At 34.8% G+C, this 25093-nt stretch overlaps 1 protein-coding gene across 2 annotated transcripts in view; it reads right to left on the bottom strand.

Moving 5' to 3' along the window:
- Positions 1–79: 79 nt before the first annotated feature.
- Positions 80–25093, bottom strand: part of LOC108367228 (solute carrier family 12 member 2-like) — a 35386-nt gene continuing 10372 nt past the window's right edge. Inside the window, exons 1-17 of one of the 2 annotated variants that reach the window (XM_017621823.1) lie at positions 22932–23060; positions 8801–9110; positions 7409–7594; positions 7179–7293; positions 6256–6511; positions 4630–4883; positions 4425–4539; positions 4199–4338; positions 3598–3763; positions 3383–3525; positions 3199–3308; positions 2915–3050; positions 2619–2861; positions 2302–2541; positions 2124–2234; positions 1833–2052; positions 80–170 (exon numbers count right to left, since the gene is read on the bottom strand). In XM_017621823.1, coding sequence (XP_017477312.1) covers positions 97–170; positions 1833–2052; positions 2124–2234; positions 2302–2541; positions 2619–2861; positions 2915–3050; positions 3199–3308; positions 3383–3525; positions 3598–3763; positions 4199–4338; positions 4425–4539; positions 4630–4883; positions 6256–6511; positions 7179–7293; positions 7409–7594; positions 8801–9024 — 2733 coding nt within the window. In that variant the 5' untranslated portion in view covers positions 9025–9110; positions 22932–23060 and the 3' untranslated portion in view covers positions 80–96. Of the gene's footprint in view, positions 171–1832; positions 2053–2123; positions 2235–2301; positions 2542–2618; positions 2862–2914; positions 3051–3198; positions 3309–3382; positions 3526–3597; positions 3764–4198; positions 4339–4424; positions 4540–4629; positions 4884–6255; positions 6512–7178; positions 7294–7408; positions 7595–8800; positions 9111–22931; positions 23061–25093 lie in introns of those variants that run through there. The other variant, XM_017621822.1, reaches the window with a different exon arrangement.

Below are 25093 nucleotides of genomic sequence, written 5' to 3'. Positions count from 1 at the left end.
TAAAATATTTTTTAAACAATGCAAATATTTAAGTTTGTACTATTTACATATCGACACAAGTACGTATGTATGTATTTTACTATTCACTATTTGTTTTTATCCAACTTTAACATGCCACTTACTTTTTAACAGTTTCAAGTCATTCTCTGTGTTAGACAAGTCTCCGGCATCTATTTATTTAATGCGAGTACATGTATGTATGTATATATGTATATCGAGCCGCAAAATGCAGTGTATTTACATAGTCACAGAATTTTGTATGTACAACATATGTTGCCATAATCAGTATAGCCATTTTACAGTGCATCGGGGTGCATCAGGTGATAACGGATTCCGTTTGTACATATATACAACGTGGTGGTGTGTGGTTTAGAGGCATTTATTAAATTAGTGCAAGCATGCAATAAGAAAAATAATAATTATTATTACAAAATTAGCATATGTATATTTATACATAAATCGTTTTTATATGTACATATGTATGTATTTAGCGTCTCATTGCAGAGGCCACAGCTTTGGAAAACGCTTTTTCTGGGAGTAATTTACGGGTCGATTATGAATATGTTTATTATGAATAGCAACCAAATATGCTATCAATTGAAGTTAAAAGAATTTTAAAGTACCAGCAACCAAGACTTCAGTGTAGATAAGGCGCAGAAACAAATTAAAAAATAAATAAAATTTCTCCATCAAAATTTCCTTGGCAAACCAAAAAAATTAAGTTGCCAATGTAGGAACTCAGCTGCCAACTTTCAGTTGCCAGTTTCTATTTGGAATACCAATCCCGCCGCTGTCAACACAAATGAAGTTCGGTTACCATCAGTAACCGAACCATTAATTGTAGGGCGAACGTTGAGTGGCATTCTCAATTTAACACTTTGTTCTGGGCCTGGTTCATTGGTGACGGAGTATAGGCTTTACCGTATCTGCCAAAAAATCAGTGAGTGGTAGTTACTATAGGAACAGGCCCTTTTCAAGAATATGGTTGAGAAATCCTCTAAGAATATGCGATAAAGCTATAGGTAAGAAAAAAGAGAAGCTCTTGGTAGTATATAATATATATATAGTATAATGGCATTGAAAGCTCTACTGAGACTACAGGTTTTTTTTAACCCAGAAACTTACCGAAAGGATGGGCAAGGAAGGAAGGGCAAGACTAATTTGTATAAAAGTTTTTGTTGTATTATTGGAATTTTTTATGTTAAACTTTTCAATTTTTTAAAAGCATAAATCTTGACTGCTTTATGTTTAATCAGCTGAATTATCTGACGTGACGTTACCTGGCGTTACTTTACTAAAATTTCCATTAAAAAAGTTTTGTTAATATTGTTCTTGAAAAAATTTTCAACGGGAAGAAAACATGCATTTTATGTCGAACGTGCTTTTTAATTTGAGATCAGCGATACCAGCGGTTCCATTTTTGGCAAATCTATGTCTTAGTACGTTTCAACTAAACATGCCAAGGGTGGAACAAATCAGGACATAAGTACGGGTTTTCAAAAAAATATCCCGACCCTGGTTCCACCTAACGAGACCATTTTTGGCAAAAATGTTTCTGCTTACATATGTAGCCCGTATATATTGTAAAAAGCAGTCAAATCGACCTATAAATAAGTTAGATTTTTTTTTTATTTTTTTTTTTACGCGGTAGACTTTTCGCTGGAATCGCCCATATACAGAGAATCAGTTTTCAGTATATACATATGTACATAAAATACATAGAGAATTCCGAATATCATACATATAATTTACAAGATTTCTAGATAATATCCGTTCTATATAAGTATGTACATAGGTGCATGCTCATATTCGACTTAGTAATCATAGCTTACCCTGAGAAACATTTCGGCTCAGCGAATCCATACTACCACTTAGCCCATTTTGTACACTCCTATCGGCGGACATCAAATCTGCGGAGCTCTCATTCGGCTGAAGAGTGCGTGGAATGTCAATTACGTTTTTAGCGGCGCTACTTTCGTCTCCCAAAATCTGAGAGCAGTCAAGGCCATTCGGCAAGCGTAAAATAGCTACAGATAAATACATATCCAATGCCTACGACCATTTTACAATAATATAAATTTATTTATCGTTCTCAAACGTGCTATGGATGAATCTCGACTCACTTTATGCATAATGTTAAAGTATTGATCCAGATCCTTCTTTTCGCATGTCTGCCAGTCATTTTTATAGCCCATGAGCAAAATGTTTGGCTTCAATTTTCCAATACCGGAAGCCTGCGCGTGTAACAATAAGTTCCGTGCATTCGACATTAAATGTAAAAGCGCAAAGAATTTTACCCACCTGCATTAGGGCTCTTGTTCCCGACTCAAAGTCCTCCCCATCGACGAGCGCGTAGAAGCCCTTAACGCCGTGTTTGCGGAACCAAGTTGTGGCGCGATCTTGCAAATAATTTCTGTAGCGTTGAGAACTAGTGCCCCGCAGCACGTGTCCGCAAACCAGTAAGGAAAGATTCTTGGTCAGCATATAGGCAAAGTCAACCAGTACTGGGCGTGTATTTGGCAATCCAGATAGAACCAGTATCTTTTAAAGGGCATAGTAATTGCAGTTCACAGGTTAGTGTGTCCAAGGGGTAAAAAGTACCATTTAACTAGATTTACCTGTGGTCGATAGTTCTTAACGTGTTCTTCCACATTATTCAGCTGCTGCACAGACATCAGAGCGTTCTTGTACGTCTGCGCCTGCGTGGTCGAACCCCAATTGACATCGGGTTTGCGGTATGCCACAATTAAGTATAAAGCCAGAACTGCGACGAATGTGATGAGTGCCGTTGCCCACGATATAAGGAACATAACGGCGACACACAGCACCGAACCCACCAAACTAAGCCACATGTTGTAATACTGTAAGCAAAGTATTGAAGTACTAAAGTAGATGTATGCGAGTATGTACGAACCTTAAATGTTGGCCGCCAACCCACCGGCTTAGCTAAGCTGGCATGAAAAGTGCTGAAGTTAATGAGCGTATAAGCGGCAAGGAAAAAGTTCGAAATAAGCGGCGCGATCAGATTGAGTTCTCCAATTAAAATGAAACTGCAATGTGAAAGCCAAGCGGGTCGAATAACAAAAACAAAAAAAAATGGTTCATATAAAACCCAGAATATTCAGTTAAATATACATATATTGCATATGTGTGTATGTAATTTTATGTGTGAAATAAAACTTCAACAAAATGACTCACGCAACAGCGATGATGAATGTTAGCACATAGCCACGGACAGGCTCATTGTTTTTGCCATAACCTTTGGCGAACCACACGATTTTCGGATAGAGTTCATCTTTGCAGAGCGCCTGTAGTAATATATAAAGAAGACCACGGTAATAAACATTCCAAGAACTAATGGCAATTCTTATTCGCCCCATACTTGAAACACTTTTGGCGCTGAAACCAAACTGGCTAAGGCTGAAGAAATTGCTGCAGCAAAACAGCCAGCATATATCAGAGGTCCGAAAGCGGAAACAAGCTCAATCACTTGAAACGAATTCTGTAAGCCATAGTTGCATTCACCTAAATTTTTTGAAATTTGAATTCAACGTTCAATAATGAAATGATTAGCATTGGTTAGCATTTTGAACTTACCTGGCGTGCAATTCAGGAAAGCGTACGAGCCATTTATAAGATCAGCTACATTTCCGTTAGCGTCTCGAGCCACTGTGGCTCCGCATATGAGAACCATTAGCAGATATGTAGCGGTTGAAATCAGAATAGCTATCAAGGTACCTTTTGGTATCGATTTTTGTGGATCCTAGCAGAAAGTTGTACAATTAAAATCGTATAAATTTTCTGGCTTAAATTCTTTTTATTTTTAAGTAAAAATCGTACCAGTATTAAGCTTTTAAATGTCCGTTAAGCCTTTGGCAACGAAAATGTTGATAGTGATAAAAATACAGATAATGATATATGGATATATGCAGATAACCATTTCGATAGAAGCTTTCTTTGCACACCTTTATGCATTCATACATATGTACATATCGAGCCCTAACCGCCAAAATAACGTAAGCGACATTTTTTTCAAAATTTTCTTTTTGATGCAGAAATATTCCTAGAGCGTCTAGATGCATTTCTGCATCTAAAATAAAATTTTGAAAAAAATGTCGCTTACGTTATTTTGGCGGTTATGGCTCGATATTTTGAGTGAAAATTCTAATACGTATGTAGTAATGTGTTTTCTAAATACCTTCAAATCGCCCGAGATGTTTGCGCCTGCCAAAATACCGGTGGCTGCCGGAAAGAATATCGCTATGACCGAGAAAAAATCGTGCTGCACTCCCTCTTCCTTTCTGTAGTCGGCGAACAGATTTTCCTTGAAAATTGTAACTGCATTTTACAGACACAAAAATAGTAAAGTACATATATGGAAAGCTATAACCTGATTCACAATTGGTTTTTTTTTTTGCACTCACAGTTGTAGCCGATAAAACCCTCGGCTTTTTCCAATTCACTCTTTGGGCCAATCAATGAACCGATTATAAAATCTCCTATAGCTACTAATAAAATTATGAGTAAACCAATTTGGGCCTGAAATGTTTTGTAAACCATTATTTATTTAATACATAGTATATGTATGCGTGCGGTATGTAGACATGTCTGTCTGCTCTATTTACTTACCTTCGCCTCCCATTCCATACCAACAACAACAATAATAAGTAATAAGGAAATGGTGATACAGCCAATTATCCGCACATCTTGGGTACCACCATCAATAATACTGAGACCGAAACTATTCAATAGATCCAACATAGACTCACAAAAGCCCACAACATACATAGCACAAGCCACGGCATTCGCCAGTGAAAATATCAGACCAATAGATCCGCCGAACTCCGGACCAAGTGAACGGGATATCATATAATATGTCCCACCTTCAAAGAAATGGAACGGGAAAATTTTCAATATACAAAGGTATTAGTATTAAAATACGTACATATGTATGCACATAAATAAAGTTGTCACAGAATTCTTTAGTTGCAAAATTTTATATGGAATAATCTTGTCCCATTTAAAGTATATAACATTTATATTAACTATAGCATAACGATAACCCAAAACTTGACGTTAAACTTTCGGCTAAGAACTTTTATTGAGATTACCGCACCACACGAAAATACTTCTCACAACCGGTACTGAAGACCATCCAGTCTGAGCCCCGTCATAAGCTGATTACAGTGGATCTCTGTCCAAGCGAATAACCTCTTTTTTCCGCCACGCGTAAAATTAAATCTAAAACTAATGTACCGAGGGGCCAATAGCAAACACCGAACGCCCTGCGCCCTCGAGTTACCACCTCACTAACGCTAACTACCAAGTCAGTTGTCTAACCACTTCACCGATTAGGGAGGATCATGGGTACTTCGTGAAGGTGGAAGAGGACTTTTTATTGGCGTCATTGATTATTCTAAATTTGGACGTTTAATAGTCTGGGATGGTGCTGGTCACTAAGCACTAGCAACTGGTGGAGAAAGTCTCAGTAATGGTACCGAATAAATCCCAAACGTCATTAGTCTGAGTCTAAACTTTGATCCTTTGTTGTGATACCAAAAGATCAGAAGATCAAAGAGTATGATGAAAGTAATAAAGAAGGCACAATATTTGTCTAGTTTCAGGGGCACGTAAATTGTGAGTGATGATGATAGGTAGGTCTGTAGAGGTTGCGATCAATATACATAAGGGGGCTAAGTCTACCCCGGAGTTCGCCTGAAGGTTTTTGAAGCCCGATATATGCCAAAACGACCCAGTGAGCAGGTCTTGGTATCGTAGTACTCAAAGGAAAGTATTTATGTACATTCATAAGTAAGTAATTTTTTTCGAATAGTGTGGCGAATTCCGTACAACTTTTTAACCGAAACTTCAACTTCAAGTAGGCATGGGTTATCGTCATCCTAAAGGAAATATTTAGAATCGAAATTCTAAAAAGTAGGTTTTTTTTTTTAATATCCTTACAGGAAAAAACGATTAAGCTGTTTTTACAGGGTGCCGAAAAAAATGTTTACACCCTTGAAATATTCTCAAAGTCTTCTTCTTCTTCTTCTTCTTTGGCTCTCTAACCGCCTAAGCGATTTTGGCCGAGTTCAACAAAGCACGCCAGTGGTTTTTCTTCAAAATAGCTTGGAACAAATTGAACTTTTTCTGTGATACAGTTTTTAATGTAGTACATACAAGTAAAATATGTGCTTCATTACAAATATGTATGTACGTATTTTAAATGGCTCTTTCGCACTCTAGTCTTGCACTCACCCCCTTTAATCACACCATTTGTACTAATCGCTGACATTGACAGGGAAGTGACACACGTAACGACGGTCGTTGTCAGGATCAAAATGAAGCCTTCTATGATTCCGGCTTGTCCCACCACCCAGCTAAGACGTAGAAACAACATTACGCCCCAGATGTTGAGCAAACAACGGATCAACACTCCCTTAATCCAACCGAATTTGAAGGCTCCATTCATGTTAGCCGCTTCAGGGTCCTGATTGCGGCTTAAGCTGGCGCTCTGTTAAACAAAAACAAAAAAAAAATAAGTAAAAAAAAATGTATTGGAATATATGTTAAAAGGGGTCTTATTTATAGTTTCTGTAACGGAGTTAGGCTGATGAATACAAATATGTATAAATGTAGGTATGTATGTCATATATACATATATATATACATATATAACCATGTGGATTGATGTAGTGTAGAAACCGTCGGTCTCCCAAAGGCCAAAAAGGCGCATTGAGTTCACTAAATGACGCATCAATTAAAAATTGGTCTTAATTAAATTATGAGTGGCTTTTGTGTCGGGAGTAATTGCCCAGTCCAGTCCATATTTAACTGCACAGAATCGGAGGAATGTAAATATGTATGTATGTACGAGTATGCGCCCATATCTGCGCGATTGTATGTTCGGTGTAATTGAATTACAGGGGTGACGGCGAGAAACACTGTACCTATTTTAAACCAAGTGCAGTAATTTGTTACAAAAAAAAAAAACGGAAGAAAAAATAAAAGCACAAATAAAAAGATGCCATGAAGACAATCGACAGTTTAAGAGATATATAAACGGTGCATATGTCATAAATACATACATACATACATACAGAATTCAATTACGCAGCCATGCAAGAATGCATTAGATTTTCATTCTCTACATAAATAAATAATCATTTAGTTGGAATTACCTTTCCGGTCAAGGTTGCGTTGTGTAACTCATCAAGAGTTGGACGATAAGCAGCTTGAATTGACATAATGTTTCGATAGTTGTCCAATCTGGGCAAAGCTTCGCGGGTGAAGTGTCTGCAAGGATTTATTTTATCATTAATATTTGTGTATGTATGTATGCATGTATGCATGTGTGATTTACAGCTATGTACATAAATATGTACTTTAATTGATTCGGGGGTAGACTTACCGAAAACTTTTTCCATACTTCGTGTCATACTCATTGTCTAATAGATCGCGGTCTTCCTTAGTGCCACTGGAGTCGTCCGAGTCTTCCTCATTCGGGGGAGCTACTTGAAATCGTGTTGTTTGCGATTGGGAATCTTTGAACCTTGAGGGTTTGTCTTTATCGCGAAAGCTGCTCTTTATAGAATGCCTATTTGAGGAAATATGTAAAGTATGGATTTAAAAATGTATTTTTTGGGGGGGAAGACATGATGAAGTCTGCATTGAATTGAGTTAACGATATTGCTTTTGTCGACTCCTCAATAGTAGTAGCTATGGTGGAAGGCAATTTAATATGACTCATTTACAACGTTGAGGGGTAGATTTTTGGAAACGCCTTTTGATTTAACCCAAGCTAGATAATCTAAGTAAGGTATTCGTAATTAGAAACAGGCCTGGACGACGCCGACTGCGTATTACCCTCGGGGTAGCGTCGCGTGTTCATATACACGACGTTGAAAGCGAAAAAAATCCACCCTCTCAACGATTTTGTTATCGATAATTATCGATTTTGTTCTCGCTATTTATCGACTTTGTTAGCGATGTTTATCGATTTTTTTATCGATCTTGTTATCGATTCTTATCGATTTTGTTATCGATATTTATCGATTTTGTTATCGATATTTATCGATTTTGTTATCGATATTTATCGATTTTTTTACCGATATTTTTACTGATTTTCTAATCGATTAAGCTACCAATGGTATTATCGATGTTGCTATTGAAATTTTTATCGAATTTGTCTTCGATTTTGCTATCGATATTTTGATGGGCGTTATATCGATAGAGTATGAAGATAAAAATGAAGATAATGGAAAAACAGAATAATATGAATGTTATTAAAACGAACAGTGGAAGAGGTAGGGATCTACATTGATAGAAAAAAAGCGAAAAAATATAACCTTAAGCAAAAGCAGATGTGTATATGTATAAATAAATAAGTAACGTAAGTTTCACTTCTACAGTGTGGCCCAGGCGTACTTACTTTTTTAGGTATGTATTTGAAGAGGGTTGTCACCAAATTATTCAATAAGTTAAATAAATTATTACAGTATGGGTATCTATCGAAATAGTTTTGAAAAAGTTGTATTTCTTAATTGCATGAGGGAGGATTGCCACTGGCTTGATAAATTAAATTTAACTTGAATTAAGGGAATTATGGAGATATTTAATAGACGTTTAAGAAGGTTTTAGTTAGAAAATATTTTGAATGTTAAGTTTAATTGAAATAAATTATACCTAACGCGATTATGATCCTGCATTCCCGACCCTGTTGGAAAATTCTTACACATTTTAATTGTTTCATTCCGCCACCTCCTTGTTTACACACATAGGTAATAGTAACCTAAAATCTTACCTATGTGTTCGCTGCAAATTTTGTTTGTTTAAGATATCGGTAGCGTTTTCATTGAAAGTGTCGTCTTCCAATGCTTCTCCATCGCTATTTACCAAACGCCGATAGACCTCTTGTGGCACATTAAGTTGTATCATCTCATTCGCTTTGTGGTTAACAGGATTCACTTGAAAGCGATTTACTGGGCGATCGACAGAGCTCATTTCGAAAGATGAGGTATCAGACATATTTTTGTTAAAAGTATACTTTTGCTCTTTGGCGTAGTCGCATGAACGTTTTGAAGGTGTTCAACTACGAGAATCTGTGAATGTAACTGCAAAAAATAAAATAAAAAAATATAAATAAATTTATTAAAAAAGTTAACAAATATGTACACACATATGTACGTATGTATATGCTTTATGGTTAGCACTTCACAGATGCTTTTTCGTAATTAAGGGTGTATTCAGTAATGCATCAAGCCAAAGCATCAGACGCATTTATTTCTAAACTATAATTGATGAAATTTTCCAATATGCGCAACCACGGTTAAATGCCTAATTAGAACTTAGTTGCGTAAATAAGGCATTTCCATTAGTTTTAGTTTAGAAGTAAAAGAGACTGATGACTGCTCGTAATGATGTTTAGATTAGAGTCCGACCGATTCCCAATTTTTGGCTTTAAAAAAAAAAATTAAAAATTTATGGAAAGCGTGCGTGAACTTTGTCAACGCGCGGAATACCAACTACATACATACATATGTACGTACTATTTAAAGTCAAGTCCACATTTACTTGTTCTAATTTTTTTAGATTATATTTAGTGTTAATCTTTATCTAAAATAAAAAGAAATTAAGCTACCAAACTGTATCCCTAACACCACTGCTGCGTATTTACGTATGTACGTACATACATTTTTATGAAAACAATTCACTTAACTTATGTTGCTATTGAAAACTTGATTTTGGCGCCATGCCCTAACATTTCATTATTTACAATGTTTTACTACTTCTCATTTGCATAGTTGGCTGGTGCTGTCACATAACATTCTAAAACAATAACAAAAATATTATTACATACCACATTAACTGCCATTGTCTATTGACAATTCAATGTCAAAGCTTCATTCATACTTGTACATTAAATTTATGAGGGTTGCATCAGTCTGAATTGAGATTTGAAATTGGGAGCTATTTACATACATATGTACATCACCGCGAACACTCGCAAAATCAGCAGCAGATGGAATTATCTTCTTCACAACTCTCCAAAAATCGCTCTCATTTACAGGATTTTAGAGGAATTTGGAGTACGGGATCATTTTTCCTGTAACTTCCTGCAAGTTCGTGTAAAAACCTGTAGGTTCATGGAGTACTGGATCAGAGCTAAAATTTGCTTTCGGATGTAAACAATTTGAAAAAAAGTCCAGGCTCTTTCGGGCACAAAGCAGAAGAAGACATTTACGATCCAAAATTGGAACGTATTCGCTCTCTCTATTACCCATTTTTGTAGCGTGAACAAACTTTATGTACAGTCAAGTGAAAATAACTGTAGACACTTTTCGGTTTGTAGTCGATAAAAATAACGGAAATATTGCGCTATCTGAAGCTGTAACAGCAAGTATTTTTCTAGCTTCATTTAGTTTATACAGTTGGGTCCAATATATGAAATATAGTATGTGGATTTCTATTAATAGCAAAACAATTTACTTTTGCTTGATTTGTCAGTAAATTTATTTACTGACATTTATGAAAGAATGCAATAAATGTTGATCATTTACTTTTTTATGAATGAGCTTTAATGAATTTATGTCGACATATGTGCATGGGGGAAGCCACAAGTAAACACATTCTCACCATTGTTTTTGAAAAAAAAAACAACGGTGAATTTATTGAAACAAAATGGTAAACATTTTACTTAACAGCTGAAACAGACACAATTGTTGTTTTTTTGTTTTTAGGTTTCAAAAACAAAAACAGCTTTCAGGAACTGAACAAGTAAATATAGTAGATGCGGCGGCGACTATATTATGTTTTCGTATAGCCCAGTAAAATTAGACTTTTTCTTAAAAAAAATTTGTAACAGAAATTTTTTGATGAAGTTTACTTTTATTTGAAATTTCATTTGGCAACATTTCGCCATCTTGGATTTAAATTATTTTTTTGGGTTTTTTTGCCATTTGTAAGCTTATTTTGCATTTTTCGTATAGAAGGTTTTTTAAAAATTGCATTTCTTATTGTAAAAAATTAGCAAAAACTGCGAAAAAATTTTACTTTCAACGGAAATTGTTAAAAAATGGGGAAAACCGTGACAATGTAAAATTTTTTCGCAGTATTTGCTAATTTTTCACAATAAACAATGTTATTAAAAAAAAAACCATCTATGTATATAACAAATGTGGTAAACGAATATTTGTGTTAAACCATTTTTTACGAAAAAATGCAAAATAAGCTTACGAATCGCAAAAACCCCAAAAATAAAATCCAATATGGCGGAATGTTGCCAAACGAAATTTGGGGCAAATTGGATGCATGATCTACGTGTCAAATAGAAGTAAACTGCATCAAAAAATCACTGTTACAATTTTTTTTAAATTTCCTAACAAGTTTATTTAATTTTTGAATAATTAAAGATTTGCTCACTAGTGACATTTGACACTCCCTTACAAAAGGTTACACACACACACGAAACTACACACAGCGCCTTGCTAAGGGAGCCGATTCCCTGTAGGGAAACCCCGAACTGGTGAACCAAATTTATAGTTCCGTACTAGATCTTTATTGCCGCAAAATAACCCGTCCGATAGTAACTACATCGCAACCAGTTCAAAAGCAGCGACATGTGGTACTTTTAAAAAGCAATTTTATTTTTACAAATCTATATCCAAAATGACGAATTTAGAGCTTTAGATTAGGAACTATCGAAAAAGGGATACAGCGCGGGCTTGTTTGCTTTAAATAGATTTTTGCTTGGCGGCTTTTTCGTTCAAATACGCTTTCCGTATGCACTTCGCAGCTGATTTTTCATAGTTCAGTAATATAAAACATAAATGTAACATTTTTGTTAACATTTTGGGACCTTCTGGAATCTAACCATTAACAGCAAGAAATAAAAAATCCTTTCGGCAAAATAAGATCCAACATTTAAAAGTACACAAGGCAACAGTGATTTCGTTGCGGCAAATGTTAAAGCTGTTTAAAGTTTTCATCAGCTCCAGATTTTGACAAATACTAGGTCAAAGTGTAAAAAATCGTGTTTTTTGCATTATTTTAGAAGGTATAGCAAAAAAAAAAACAAAAGGTGATAGAACCTTCCATTTAGGCTTAAATTAAAGCTATGTATAAATAAAATAAATAATAATTTAAATAATAATATAATTAAATTGGTAGAGCTATAAAATGAGTTGGCATCCCTGACCACTATGAATGTGGCTTTTTATGGTTTTTAACTATTTCTAATAAATAAATAGACTAGAAGTCTAGTTAGCAATTTTTTCTCTATAAACAAAAAAGTGATTACTATAGCCTTTGGCAATATACATTGCATAAACTGGGTTAATACACGTACAACGGCTATTGCTTACCCTTTCGGTTTTAAATTTTTAGCCCTACCCTACAACATTAGATACGTATGTACGTATGTACATATGCGTCAGCCAAACGCATGCATACACTTAATGTCACGCGGATTTTGCCGACTTTCAAGCAATTCCTCATCATTCATCATACCTATCATTCTCCCGCGAATACAAGTATCAACTTAAGACGCTACGCTTGTGATGGCCAAAGTGACAACAACATTAACCTATTTTAGCGATGTTCTTAACTTCATGGAGCCTTTGATTAATTATCGAGTACATTAGACACGCATCGAGTTGCACATACATAGGTACATACACACACATACACTACATACATAGGTACAGTCATAAGTGCGTTATGTAAATTTCGCAACATACGCGAATTGTGTAAGATATCTTATTATATATATAATAAGAAAGACAATTACTCAAGGTTGAAGCACGACAGCTCGCCATTAAATGGCAAAAACTCATTCACGCCAAACATTTAACGGATATCAAAAAGGTTTGCTTAGCAACAATGCGGATAATAAAGGGTTGCCATTTTCGTGTTGACGGGCGTCAAATCTGTCTGTTAAACCAAACGTATCATTTTTAGCAAACAGTCTGGATTTCGCGCTAATGGATCGCTTAACCACCGCTTAATGCGTTACAATGTGTATGCATTAAAACCTAAATACACTCAGGTCTTTTTATTTTTATGCGGTAAATGCGTTCCTCAGAAAGCCCCCTAAAAAGGTTCTTTACTTTGATGCAAAAACAGCGGATGCGTCCCAGAATTTTTAAAAACCGCATAGATTCAGATACTTCATTTAAAAAATTCTAAAAAAAAAAACGCATACAAAATCCAGTAGTTTCATAAAAACCATTTATACTACACATGACTTCGTGGGTTAAGGTATTTCTCCTCAGATATTTATTAAGCCAATTTTGGATTTAAATACGGAATCAAAAATGCAAATATTTTTACTTTTCTAATAACAAACTCGCTAAAAACATGCAAAATATAAAGACATGAAGAAAATTAGAAACAATCCCATTTCAACAGAACTTTACCTCCATTTTTCAAAGATAGTGCATAGTACATATTCGTAATGTTTATATGTATGTATGTATGTATGTATCTTTATTTATTAAAATAAATGAACAATTGATGAAATGCCTTTCCCGCTCATCCCGAAATTGAATTCAAATTTAATTCCCGAACCCGCCCTTCCCGGCGTTTTTCAAAATTGTACCGCGGGTCTCGTGAGTCCCGAAATTCACATGTCTCTCAAATTAATTTTAAATAGTAAGAAAATAAAAGATCGAGCACCTTCTGATTATTTTCTTTAGCTTTACTTTTCGTTTTCGTCTCAATAAAACAAAAAAAAATGCTTATTTCAATCGATGTTTTTAATGAAGATTTTCTGAATTTGGGGAGGTTACAGGTTTTATCGGGAGTGTCGGGAAATAATTTTGGTCCGGTTCCGCCCGCTTGCCCCGACATTCCGTGCCCATCTCTATTTTCATGTGAACAATATGCGCCTTTGTAGTTGAAAATGTTTTCTTTCCCAACTGGAGGTTATACGATGAGATACAACGTCGGATATTGCAGACAAACAAATGTATATTATCTATATAATATATATATATATATATATATATATATATATATATTTTTTTATCTAGTCAGGATTTATGAAAAATGTATTACTGTTCGATGTAGCCATCTAATGTCGTCTAGTAGAATTTTATATTGAACAGGACGTAACAGCAAATCAACAAATCTACCGTGAAAAGATTGTAAACACTGCTTCATTACCTTGGGCACGAAAACAATTCGGTAGAAATCTTTGGACGTTTAAATGAGACTCGTCACCATCCCACAAAACTTCCAAGCTTCATTTCTTCACAACAATGGCAGCTATATTCACAGAACTTAAACACAAAGAATTTTTCCATATGGTCCATTCCCAAGGCCAAAGTATCAGCTAAAAAAAAACTCAGTGCGTGTAGTCCCTACGCGCGGAAAAAGTGAAACTTAATAGAGGAAATGCCAGAAAGAACATATTTTCTAATATACAAAAATATATTCATTTAAATTTTTTTTAACGACTTTTAATTTATCATTTTTTATGACCAACTGCAAAGTTTAATTATTATTTGTGGTTGAGAAAACATACACATCTACAATGTTAACTAGTAGATTGTGGTAACTAAAGTAAGATACGAAACGTTTTATTTCAATATTATTTATATTTCTGGAAAAAACCGCATCTTTGGTAGCAGCTACTTTGGTTGTAATTTCTACCATTAACCGTCTCCAGTGAACATTTTTCTTTAAAAAATTTTGCCAGTTCATCAAATTTGGCCAGCAAAAAGTTGACGTTGAAATCTCCTGCGAGAATTACAGGCCGATCATAACAGTCTACTTATCTTCATCTTCATCTTCATCTTCATCTTCAACTTCATCTTTATTCAAAACCATTTCTTTTGATACCCATATTGGGATACTTTATTTATTTTAATAAATAATTTGAATTAGATTTTTGTTTATATGGCAACCCTTTAAAAAACTAAAAATCATTTTACATTGTATCCACAGGTCAAGTCCTTTAAAATCGAACGATCGATACAGATTTTATGACTCGGTGTTAAATATTTAACGCAACCATCTCCAAGCTCGTGTAAGAAGTTTCACTTCAAAAAATGTTGCCGATTTTTTTGCTCAAAGTCAGTTCATTGAACTTACATCAAATTAATGGAAATATTTTTTTCTTCATGATTATATACATTAACTAAAAAACTACAGTTATGCCTTTTTTTTGTATTAACTGCGTTGAATCTGTACGATCCACAAACAGTTAAATTTCTCTCTCTGAATTTTGAGTTAGCTCACTTTAGAATCACCATAATAACCATAAGATATACTCGAACTTTCATATTTATTGGGATTGATCAGCTACTTTGCCAGTCAGATAATAAAATTCAAGGCGGAACAACAAATTTTTTTGAAAAGCTCACTTAGTTTTTCATTATCATTAACGGCTGGCTATTCGAGAGTCATCTTCAGAAGCTGACCGTCATTACAGAAAAAAAGATAATATTAAGTACCACATCATTCCAGTCTATTTAGAAGCATAGTTGTACTGATGAAAAAGGCAAACAAAACAACAAATGCTCACAGAAAATATATACGTATGTACATATGTATATTGGACAGACATGTAGCGACATACATATATACATTCTGAATTCGTTAATATATTTACATACCTATCTATATATGTATGCATGCGTTTGTTTGCCTTATATAGAGACTTTCATTAGAATGAAGAAGAATTAGAAAGAAGAACGTGATTTGAAAATCAGTAATGGGTTGTAAGTACAGATGTATGTATGTACATAAAAGTACGAATGGATTTACATATCCAAATTTTCCAAATACAAATTTCCATAAGCGGGTTTTGTTTGTGCGACTGCATGCTATTTTCTTTAGCCAAAGCTAGTCAAAACAAAAAGCCGCACAATAAATTAAATTTTTTTTATGAGTATGGAAGTGAATATACATATATACATAAGTACGTACATATGTTCTTATGTACATGCATGCTACAGGTATTCATAGGCAAGTATGGATGACCATTTGTATGTACATATGTAAATATATCTGTGAGTATAATTTGTATATATATGTACATAGATACATATGTTTATGAGGATACATATTGAACTTCGTTTGTAACTAGTATGGTCAAAAAAGTAACGAAATATAAACAAATATCATTCATGAGTACAAACATACATACGTATGTATGTACATATGTGCATATGTGCCTGGTAAGAAGTCTGGTGTAAGGCCATAAGAAGAACGCTACTTCTTTCGCGCCACTTCGATAGCATTCAAAAACTTGCTGATAAGTGTTTATCAGATAAAAAATAATAATTAAAAACAAATACATATCGGTATTTGAGAGGTAGCGTCTTTTAGATATACCAGGGGCTCCCAAACTTTTAAGATAATGCAACCCTTTTCTTTTTATGGAACCCCACATCAAATTTCTAAAAATCAAAGGTACCGTAATTTAATAAATAAATGAATAAAAACTTTTACTAGACATAGTCAACTTATTTTAAATTTTAATGTGACGAATGAAATTGTTTCACTACCATTTTTTAACTAGAAAGCGATCCCGTACTTTTCAGTGTTACTTTCTCGCTCTGAGCGAATTTCTATTTTTTGACAGTTTTACTAGCTTTAGTCCGAGGAATACACGAGGTTGGACCTATTAGATAGCATCCAATTTGGACCTGCATTTATTTTTTGTAAGCGCCAATAAAGAAGAAGAGAAGTAAGCTGAAACCCCTGTATCACTACGATACGTTGTGACAGAAGGAAGCAAGGTTAGGGTAGTCTTTTGACGTAGAATACGTCTTACGTTTCGATATGGAGGCTATGCTAAAATTCATGATGGCATGATTCAACAATAAAAGGTTTGCTCAGAAAACAGTTTTCTCGCTCTCTCTTTCAAAACTCTAATGTCACCTAGGGACCTATTAGCAAATAGTTTGACAGGAAAAAAAAAACCATAAACTGACATCAGTTTTAATAATTGTGACATTTTGTGCAAAAAACGATTTTATACATATACATATGTACATAGAGTATCTAAATACATATAGACGTATGCACAAATCTAGTGCCACTTAATCATATACGAGTACCCACAGTCGCTGAGTATAAATATGTATGTACATACAAATGTACAAATAAGCATACTAAACTTGTACGACAGGAAGAGCCTACATCCATATCTAAGTACATTTGTACATACATATGTGTGTATGGATGTAGTTATGCATGTTTGGCTTATGTGTTTTGTATGAGCACCAGGGTGTCCCAGAACATAAATAAGCGAAATAAGCAGACCCAATACCAGCTAATAGTCAGTGTAGACGAATTTCGCTAAGTCAGCTAAAGTTTCTGTGTCGGATTTGTAAATCTTGAGGATGATCTACACAAAGCCATAAATTACATAACTTCTAGAATATCTAACCTTTCGCTGTTAAGCAACAAGACTGACTACCTGCAGTGTAAAAGTGTACGCCTGGGTTAAATTTTTGGAGCATCTCCAAGATTTCCGCTGGGCCTGATGTTGGTGCGTTCGGTAATCAAGCCCTGGCCTTGAAAAGTTTTCCAACCAGCTCCTGCGAAGATTTTAGCTTTCCATGACTTTGCTCAAATAATTTTTGGAAAAACGGTGTTTCTTTGACACCCTAATGAGCGATCATACAAGTGCTTACGTTTGACATACTTACATGTGCATGTGTATGTACATATGTACGTATGTATGTATGTATGTATGCATAAGCATGTAGGTTCATTCAAGTATTCGCAAATTATCATTTACACCTCGCACGAGCACAGCCAAGAATTAAGCGAAGAGAGAGGTTTATTTTAAGCTCGGAGGCTGGGTGGCATGGTGGCTTGTTGTCTGCGCTCGTGCTATCCGAGATTAAGTAGCTATTGCTTGTGCATATGCGTAGGCGGCGGATTTACTTTTTGATTTCCGACTAAATATTACCTAGTAAAAGTCATACGTACACATTAATGTACATATATATGTATGCAGTGACGGATTTGCCCGAAGACCCGGGCCTAGGGCGACAAATGTGACAAAAAAGCACACGGATGGTAATAAGACAGCGACACGTTACCCTAAAGCTATTTATGTGGTTGTAAAAAGACCCAGGTCTATTTGGTTTTTAGCCGCTACACCCTTGAGTTTTTGTCACAGTGCTTTGCATTTTCGTGCAGGGTTCAAATTTCATAAGCAATATTAGCAGAAGCAACGAAAATATGGCCTCGTCAGAATGAGTACTTTGTGTACGTTCCGCTCAAGGATGAAACTGACAGTTGAGTAGACTGTGTGAGTTTGCATAGAGAGCATCAGATTACCAACCTTAGCGTCGACGGACCCAACGAACTTGGGCCAACTCTCAACTTTTAACGCAAGTAACTCCGAGACTGCGACAGTTGTATAACCATGCGTTTACACAAGACAAGACCGCGTATTCGTTGTCACATTGTTTGAGTAAAGTATTGGAGTTCAGACAATAAACTGTCTTCGAAAAACCAAAGACAGTGACGAAGTCAATGAAAGAAGTATGAATATATTAGTAAAAAAGGGGGAATTTAAACCCTAAGTACGAAAAGTGCAGCGCCGCAGGGTACAAGTTAAAAAGCTTTAGAGATATAGATTATTTAAATGCTATTTTTTCAGGATGCAACTGGACGAAAGCTTTGATTAGTATTATCAAAATGGCAAGGCCGTTAATAATACTCATAACTTATAAAACTTCAAAAAATTATATTATCCGTCAAAAGTTATTTATTGAAACTACCTTATATTTTGTATCATGGTAAGAAATATATATATCAATGTTATTTTATCGATAATATAATTCGGCAAAAAATTGAATTCATATGTAGTACCTAAATAACTGAAGTTGAGAAAATGGCGGCTGGTGCCACAGGGCCTAGGGCGGCCAAGACTGTAAATTCGCCACTGTATGTATATGCCTATGTACAATGTATGTAATGGTCCTCTGCAATAACGGCACAACATTAAATTCAAAAAACCTTGACTAATGTTAAGTGTCTCATGTCACTTTAATAAGGAGACATGGCTAAGGACAAGGATTAGATACATGAGACACTTAACAGTAGTAAGGGGTTTTTTTTTGTCAATTTTAAGTTGTGTCCTCATTGCAGAGGACCATCTGTATGTACATACATATCGTTCATTTACTTCAATAGTGTCATCATCGCTACTTTTCTTTCATATTCCAGTATATCACTAGAACAAAATATGTATTCTTCTTCACTATGGGAGTATATCGAGGACTTATATTCAATACCCTCTATCTGCACTTTTCACAAAATTGAATTATGATATACATAAAAATGCACCTAAGACTTAAATTGCAAGTCATAATTACCATCAGTGTGTTAGTTCAAAACCTTAAAACCGGTTTTCTTGTGAGTTATGACACTATCGATGTAAATGAGCGATATGGTTTTTTTTACAAGCTTTTATTATGTTTCATCTGTGCGTAATAAAATCTTGCAATCCATTTTTAACCAACTTGGCGATGAGCTAGATGCTTGAAACCTTTAAACTTAGCTCAGAGCCCGGAAGACAACGCAATGTTAAAGATGAATTACCCCGCTAGGTGGCGCGGCTTTGGAGATATCTGAAAAACCCATTTTTATGGACCGATATTGTTCAGATATGGAATTTATATTACCTACCCATATTTATGGTCCGATTTGTTTTGGAAAGAAATAACTCCATAATAAATTTAGCCGTTAGGTGGTGCGGGGTGATTTTTTTTAATTACTACTATCATAGGTATTTTTACATACACACACATACACATACATATGTATATACCTATTTATTTATCTACGAAATTCATCTGCCATATTTATTCGATTTAATTAGGTACTGGTAGTTTAAGTATGCAAATATTGATTTTTATTGAAACGATGCCTTAAACATACTGGGCCGTACAATTAAAATAGCTTAAGTGACTTTAGAAAGTTTGAATTTGAATTAAAAAATAGTCAGTTGTTTCCCTTGAAAATTTTTATATTCTTATTAAGCTTCCATCCAAGGGCATCTTGAACTACACCTATGGCGAGTTAAAATTTTGTTTGGGAACTCAATGAAATGCTGCTTTAAAGGGAAAAGGGCCTATACCGTCATAGGCTACTTTAATTGAACGGCACAGAAATGTATGTATGTACATACAAATATATGTACATATGTATTGATACGCGATTGCGTTGTAAGCACACACACCTGTCTCTCACTGCATCCACCAAGCGGTTGCGGTCACGGAAATGGATACGCAAACTTAACTACTGGAGAGTTGTCTGGTCGTAAAAATTCTCATTTTTTTGTCGTGTTAAATGAGAAAAATTACAGGAACAAAAACAAATAAAAAAAAAAAACGTTTTTTTTTATTGCTTAGTGAGTATCTATTTTAATAGACATTGATAATTCTCTTAGTCATTGCTATCGTAGACTCGAAGCTAAACAGATAAAAGTTACATACAATTTATGCATATTGTCGTTTAAAGTATGCCTTTGTTGATATGTTGTTTTTTTTTTATTTGTATAAAATTTTTAAATCGGATTTACACGTAGAATATGCTACATTCTTATAAAAAATTAATTAATTGAGATACTGATAATCGATACAGGTATGAAATTTTTGCAGAACATAGAAGAAGAGGTAGCGGTAAGTTCTGCATACGTTTTTAGATTTTTTTTTTTAATTATGGCACTCTTACGGCAAATGTGCGATATGTAGGTACATACATATATACATACAAAGGCGGTTTAATGAATTAGAAACACTGCTGATTACCCTGCAAAAATCGCGACTACTCCATGCACGCAGGCAAAGAGTACTCCGCATGTAAAGAGTACTCGCCAAAACTAACCGAAATGCAAATAAAAAAATGTGGCCAATTAAAATTGCGTGGGAAAGACTAGGGCAGCCGGTATTTTGACACATTTTTAAAGAATAATCACTTTCAGGGCGGAATAGACCTGTCTGTTGCTGTAAAGAGGTCATCGGTGTTGTGGTCTACCCGAGGTCCGATTGACTGGTTATTGGAGTAGAAGATGGATATTCAGGGTCTCGTTTGTGATAAGTGAAAAGAAAATTAGAAAAACTTTTTACAAACTATTTTCGCGAATAAGCTTACTTTTTTACCAGTATAAACAACACCAACAACGTCAGCATGGAGACTAAGGGAAGAATAACTCTTAGGCTTTGTATAAAAAAAGACAAAAAAAGAAGAACTGTATAGGAATGGCCGTCCTAGTCACCAGTTCCGAGTGTTTTTCGAGTTTAATCAATTAAGATTAAAAATAATAATTAATACTTGATTCTTACTTTTTCGATTGTGTGTGATTTCCGACGTATCCTTTTTAGAGGTAGCGACACTCTATTAAAAGGACTAAATCCCAAAATTTTCGGGTCAAAATTTCATTATTTTTAAATGGAAAAATAAAAATCATAAAATAATCATTATTTCCGTTGAGCGAAAAAATAAAATTCAATAATAATTATTATTTTTAAGCGAAATAAATAAAAATCACAAAATAATAAATAAATGCTGATTTAAATTATTTTACTCATAATGATTTACGTGGTGGAATTTTTTAGTAGCTTCCCAATAAACATTCGGCTTGGTTAACAATTCGCAAATGATTGGAAAACCAATCAGTTTTTCGAGTTTCACCTTCGATAACGAATGCGCCAAAGGTTAGTATTCGATTCGAGAATCAGGCCATTTTCCAGCAAAACGCAACCTTCGTTATCCAATGTATGTATTTTCCCTTCGTTATGAATTCGAAATCCCGCCCATTATCGAATCGAATTTTTAACTATATAATAGATACATACAAACACACATATGTATGTATGTACATACAGATGCTATTTGCTTATAAATAGACAAAAGCGGTAGTTCCTATCTGACGCCTGCTGATATTCCAAAAGACAAGTAGTGTTGTTGCATGCAAATCCATGAACAAAACCCAACCGAAAACGTGTCATAGTCAACTTTGTATACTTCATAATATATGTACATACATATATGTATGTATAGTACATTTGTCGTTAATATTTGAAAATTCGTACGTAAAATATAGAAAATGCAGTAATTCCCACGTACCCACTCGCAGAAGCATGCGGCTGCTATTTCGTATTTATTTGAAAAACGTGCACAAATTCCAAAATACTAAGATGCTAAGCAAATCGATTCAACACTAAAAAATTTTTGTTTACAAACAAATGTATATACATTTACGTAAATAAATATGTGTGTATGTACATATGTATGCATCTGTTAGAGTTCGACAAAAGTACGCGACAGCGTTTGTACATAGGTTCGCTCTTATCAAACACTTTGGCATGGAATTGAGCCCAGACGCGATCACTTTTTCTTTAAGCCACAAGCAAGGGTAGAAAGCTGTCAAAATTGACTTTTAAATTCACACACACACGAATGCATACACACATATGTACATATATGTACATAAGGGTGCATTAGTGTTTGCATTCGCCACCAAAACGGATCCGTTCATCCAGGATATGAGCACACAGCCACACACACACGCACCCAAACACTCGTTTGTTTTCTTTTCATACGAATTATGTTTGCAGGCGATTTAAAAACGTGACAACGAATTAACACAACACCATCTCCTCGCGTGCTCTATTTGTGTACATACATAAACATATTTAAAATAGATTATTTTCAAAATTAATTTGAGACTGAAACTTAAAAAATGCTTCCATACAAAGATGTAGTACATACATATGTAGTACATACAGATGCACACATGTACATAAATACATATGTACATACATAAATTTTATGTACAAACGTAGGTATCTTGTATGTTTCGTGTTTCTGCGTTTTAGCTTTTCGGTTGTTAAGTTTTATTATTTACTGTAATTAAGTTTTGCATAGTTTTTTTTTTTATTTAATTAAAGTTAAATTTTTACATTTTCGAGTATCAACGTTCCACTAGTATGTTCGTTTTTATTTGGTTTACTTCGTTAAGGAATATTTTTTTTGTTTTGAGAATTTTCCGCACCAGAAGACTACGCTCATTAAGAGCCACTCGAAGACTGGAAAAGACAACGGCTCCGGCACCATTAATACTATGGCTAGTCAACGAGTTCCCGCTCGCTTGATAGAAACAATTACTCGCTACACACACAATCATTTGAAGCAGCCACACACACACACAGCTCTTTATCGAAAGACAGTGTTGAGACGATCAGTGCAACCTGAAATGCAAGCGAATGTGTGACGGTGACGGCGACTGTGCTGTGGCAGTGACGGTGAGTTCGACAGCGGTAGGGCCGCCAGCAACAGCGACCGCAACGTCTAAGCTGCGCTTACAATGCTTAGCAGAACGTGTGCTCGAGCTACATATGTACATACATACATACATATTCATGTACATTAGGGTGACTCTTAAATGTAGGAAGCAAATTTTTACATCAGATTTCCTAAGTCTCAACCCCTACACCGATGCTACTATAGTTGGATATAGCCCCGATTGGAGTCGGTTAAGGCGTGGCGCACAGGGGTCAAAATTCACATTACCCTATGAAGACGTCTTAACCGACTCCAAATGGGACCAACATTTTTATGTGTTATCTTCGACTTTAGTAGTATCGATTTTGGGTATGAGTTTGCAAAAAAATTAATTTTAATTTTTTGAATCTTTATCGAGGAATCTGAACTTTGGCCCCCTGTGCGACACGACGCCTTAACCGACTCCAATCGGGACCAAAATTTGTATGTGATATGTGTGACCGTGGTATTATGGATTGAGGGAGTGAGACTGAAAAATATCGTTCCTTTGTTTTTAAGGACCACCCTAATGTACACATGTAAAGGGTTTATATATGAACATACATATACATATGCATGCGCGCGTGTTTATTTTTCTTATATGTATGTATGTATGCATGTATGCGTGTAAGCTGGCTTGAGCATAAGATCGTGCTTAGCGTCCAAAGCTTTGTGGGGTAGGCACAAAAGCAATCGTTTTTTTTTCTTTTGTTTTACACCCATATACATACATACATATGTACATACATACCCAACAAACACCCAACAAATATTATTACTATTTCAATCCCAGTATTTCAATGATATGTTTGAGACCAATTGGAGAATCACATTGAAGTTCAATTTGAGAAACATCCCTATTTTCATACAAAGAAAAATTGTCTCTTTGTTAAGAAAGCTATGATCCACCACCTAAGGTACTGTTGTGAAACAAAGTTGGAGATTTGGGAAATACCTTAATTCTCAACTTAACATCAAGTTGAGCTCATACTTAAATGTTTGTTGGGTATGAATGAATGTATTTGCAAAGTGTTGCCAAGCGTTTACACAGTGAACTCTCCTCTGGTTGGTACATTAGGGTGGTGGCACATGGTTAGTTAGTCATTTTAATTATTCACACCGCGCTTTAAAAACAAATTTTTTTTTATAGAAATTTTACACAGAGAAAAAAATTTTAAAGTCCAAATTAGTATGGGACCATCCTTGAGCTACCATCTTTCCGATAAAAAAAAAGAATTATATTGTTATTAAAAGAATTTTCGCTTCGGGATTTTACGAGTTTTTTAACACTTAGAATTTTCAAGGAGAGGAGTGCAGTGCAAAGAATCTGAGCATGCGCTCCTCTCAAATGGCATGTAATCAATGTATTCTTACAGCTTAGAGCGTTTTCGTTGATCCTATAAAATTATATTGATCTCAAAATGAAAGAACTCATTTTCTTACGCGTAATTCCTATGGGAAAACTAAAGGATCGACGCGGGACCTCTTAGAATAGTCCTACATAGGGGAGATTCATGGAGGATCATGCTCAATAACAAAACAGTTGTCTACTCTAGCAACTATGTATCTTAAAAGCTCTTTACTGTCTCTCGAAAGTATAATTGAAAGATCTGCCAACGTTATGCTGTTCGCCTTTAAGCCATAAGTCTTTTTTTAATTAAAAAATTATATATGCTTATTTTTCTTTTTAAAACAATCAAAAATAATAAATAAAAGATATTTAAATAAAAAAATTAAAATAAATAAGTAAAATATTCTTAAAAATTAAATGAAATTAAAATAAAATTTATTCTTCTCAATT

The sequence above is a fragment of the Rhagoletis zephyria genome, unplaced genomic scaffold (assembly GCF_001687245.7).
Source record: "Rhagoletis zephyria isolate East Lansing unplaced genomic scaffold, Rhagoletis_zephyria_1.1 Rzeph_scaffold_02595, whole genome shotgun sequence".
Taxonomy (NCBI): domain Eukaryota; kingdom Metazoa; phylum Arthropoda; class Insecta; order Diptera; family Tephritidae; genus Rhagoletis; species Rhagoletis zephyria.
The sequence above is the reverse complement of the archived record's forward strand: the minus strand, read 5'-3'. Positions and strand labels throughout refer to the sequence as shown.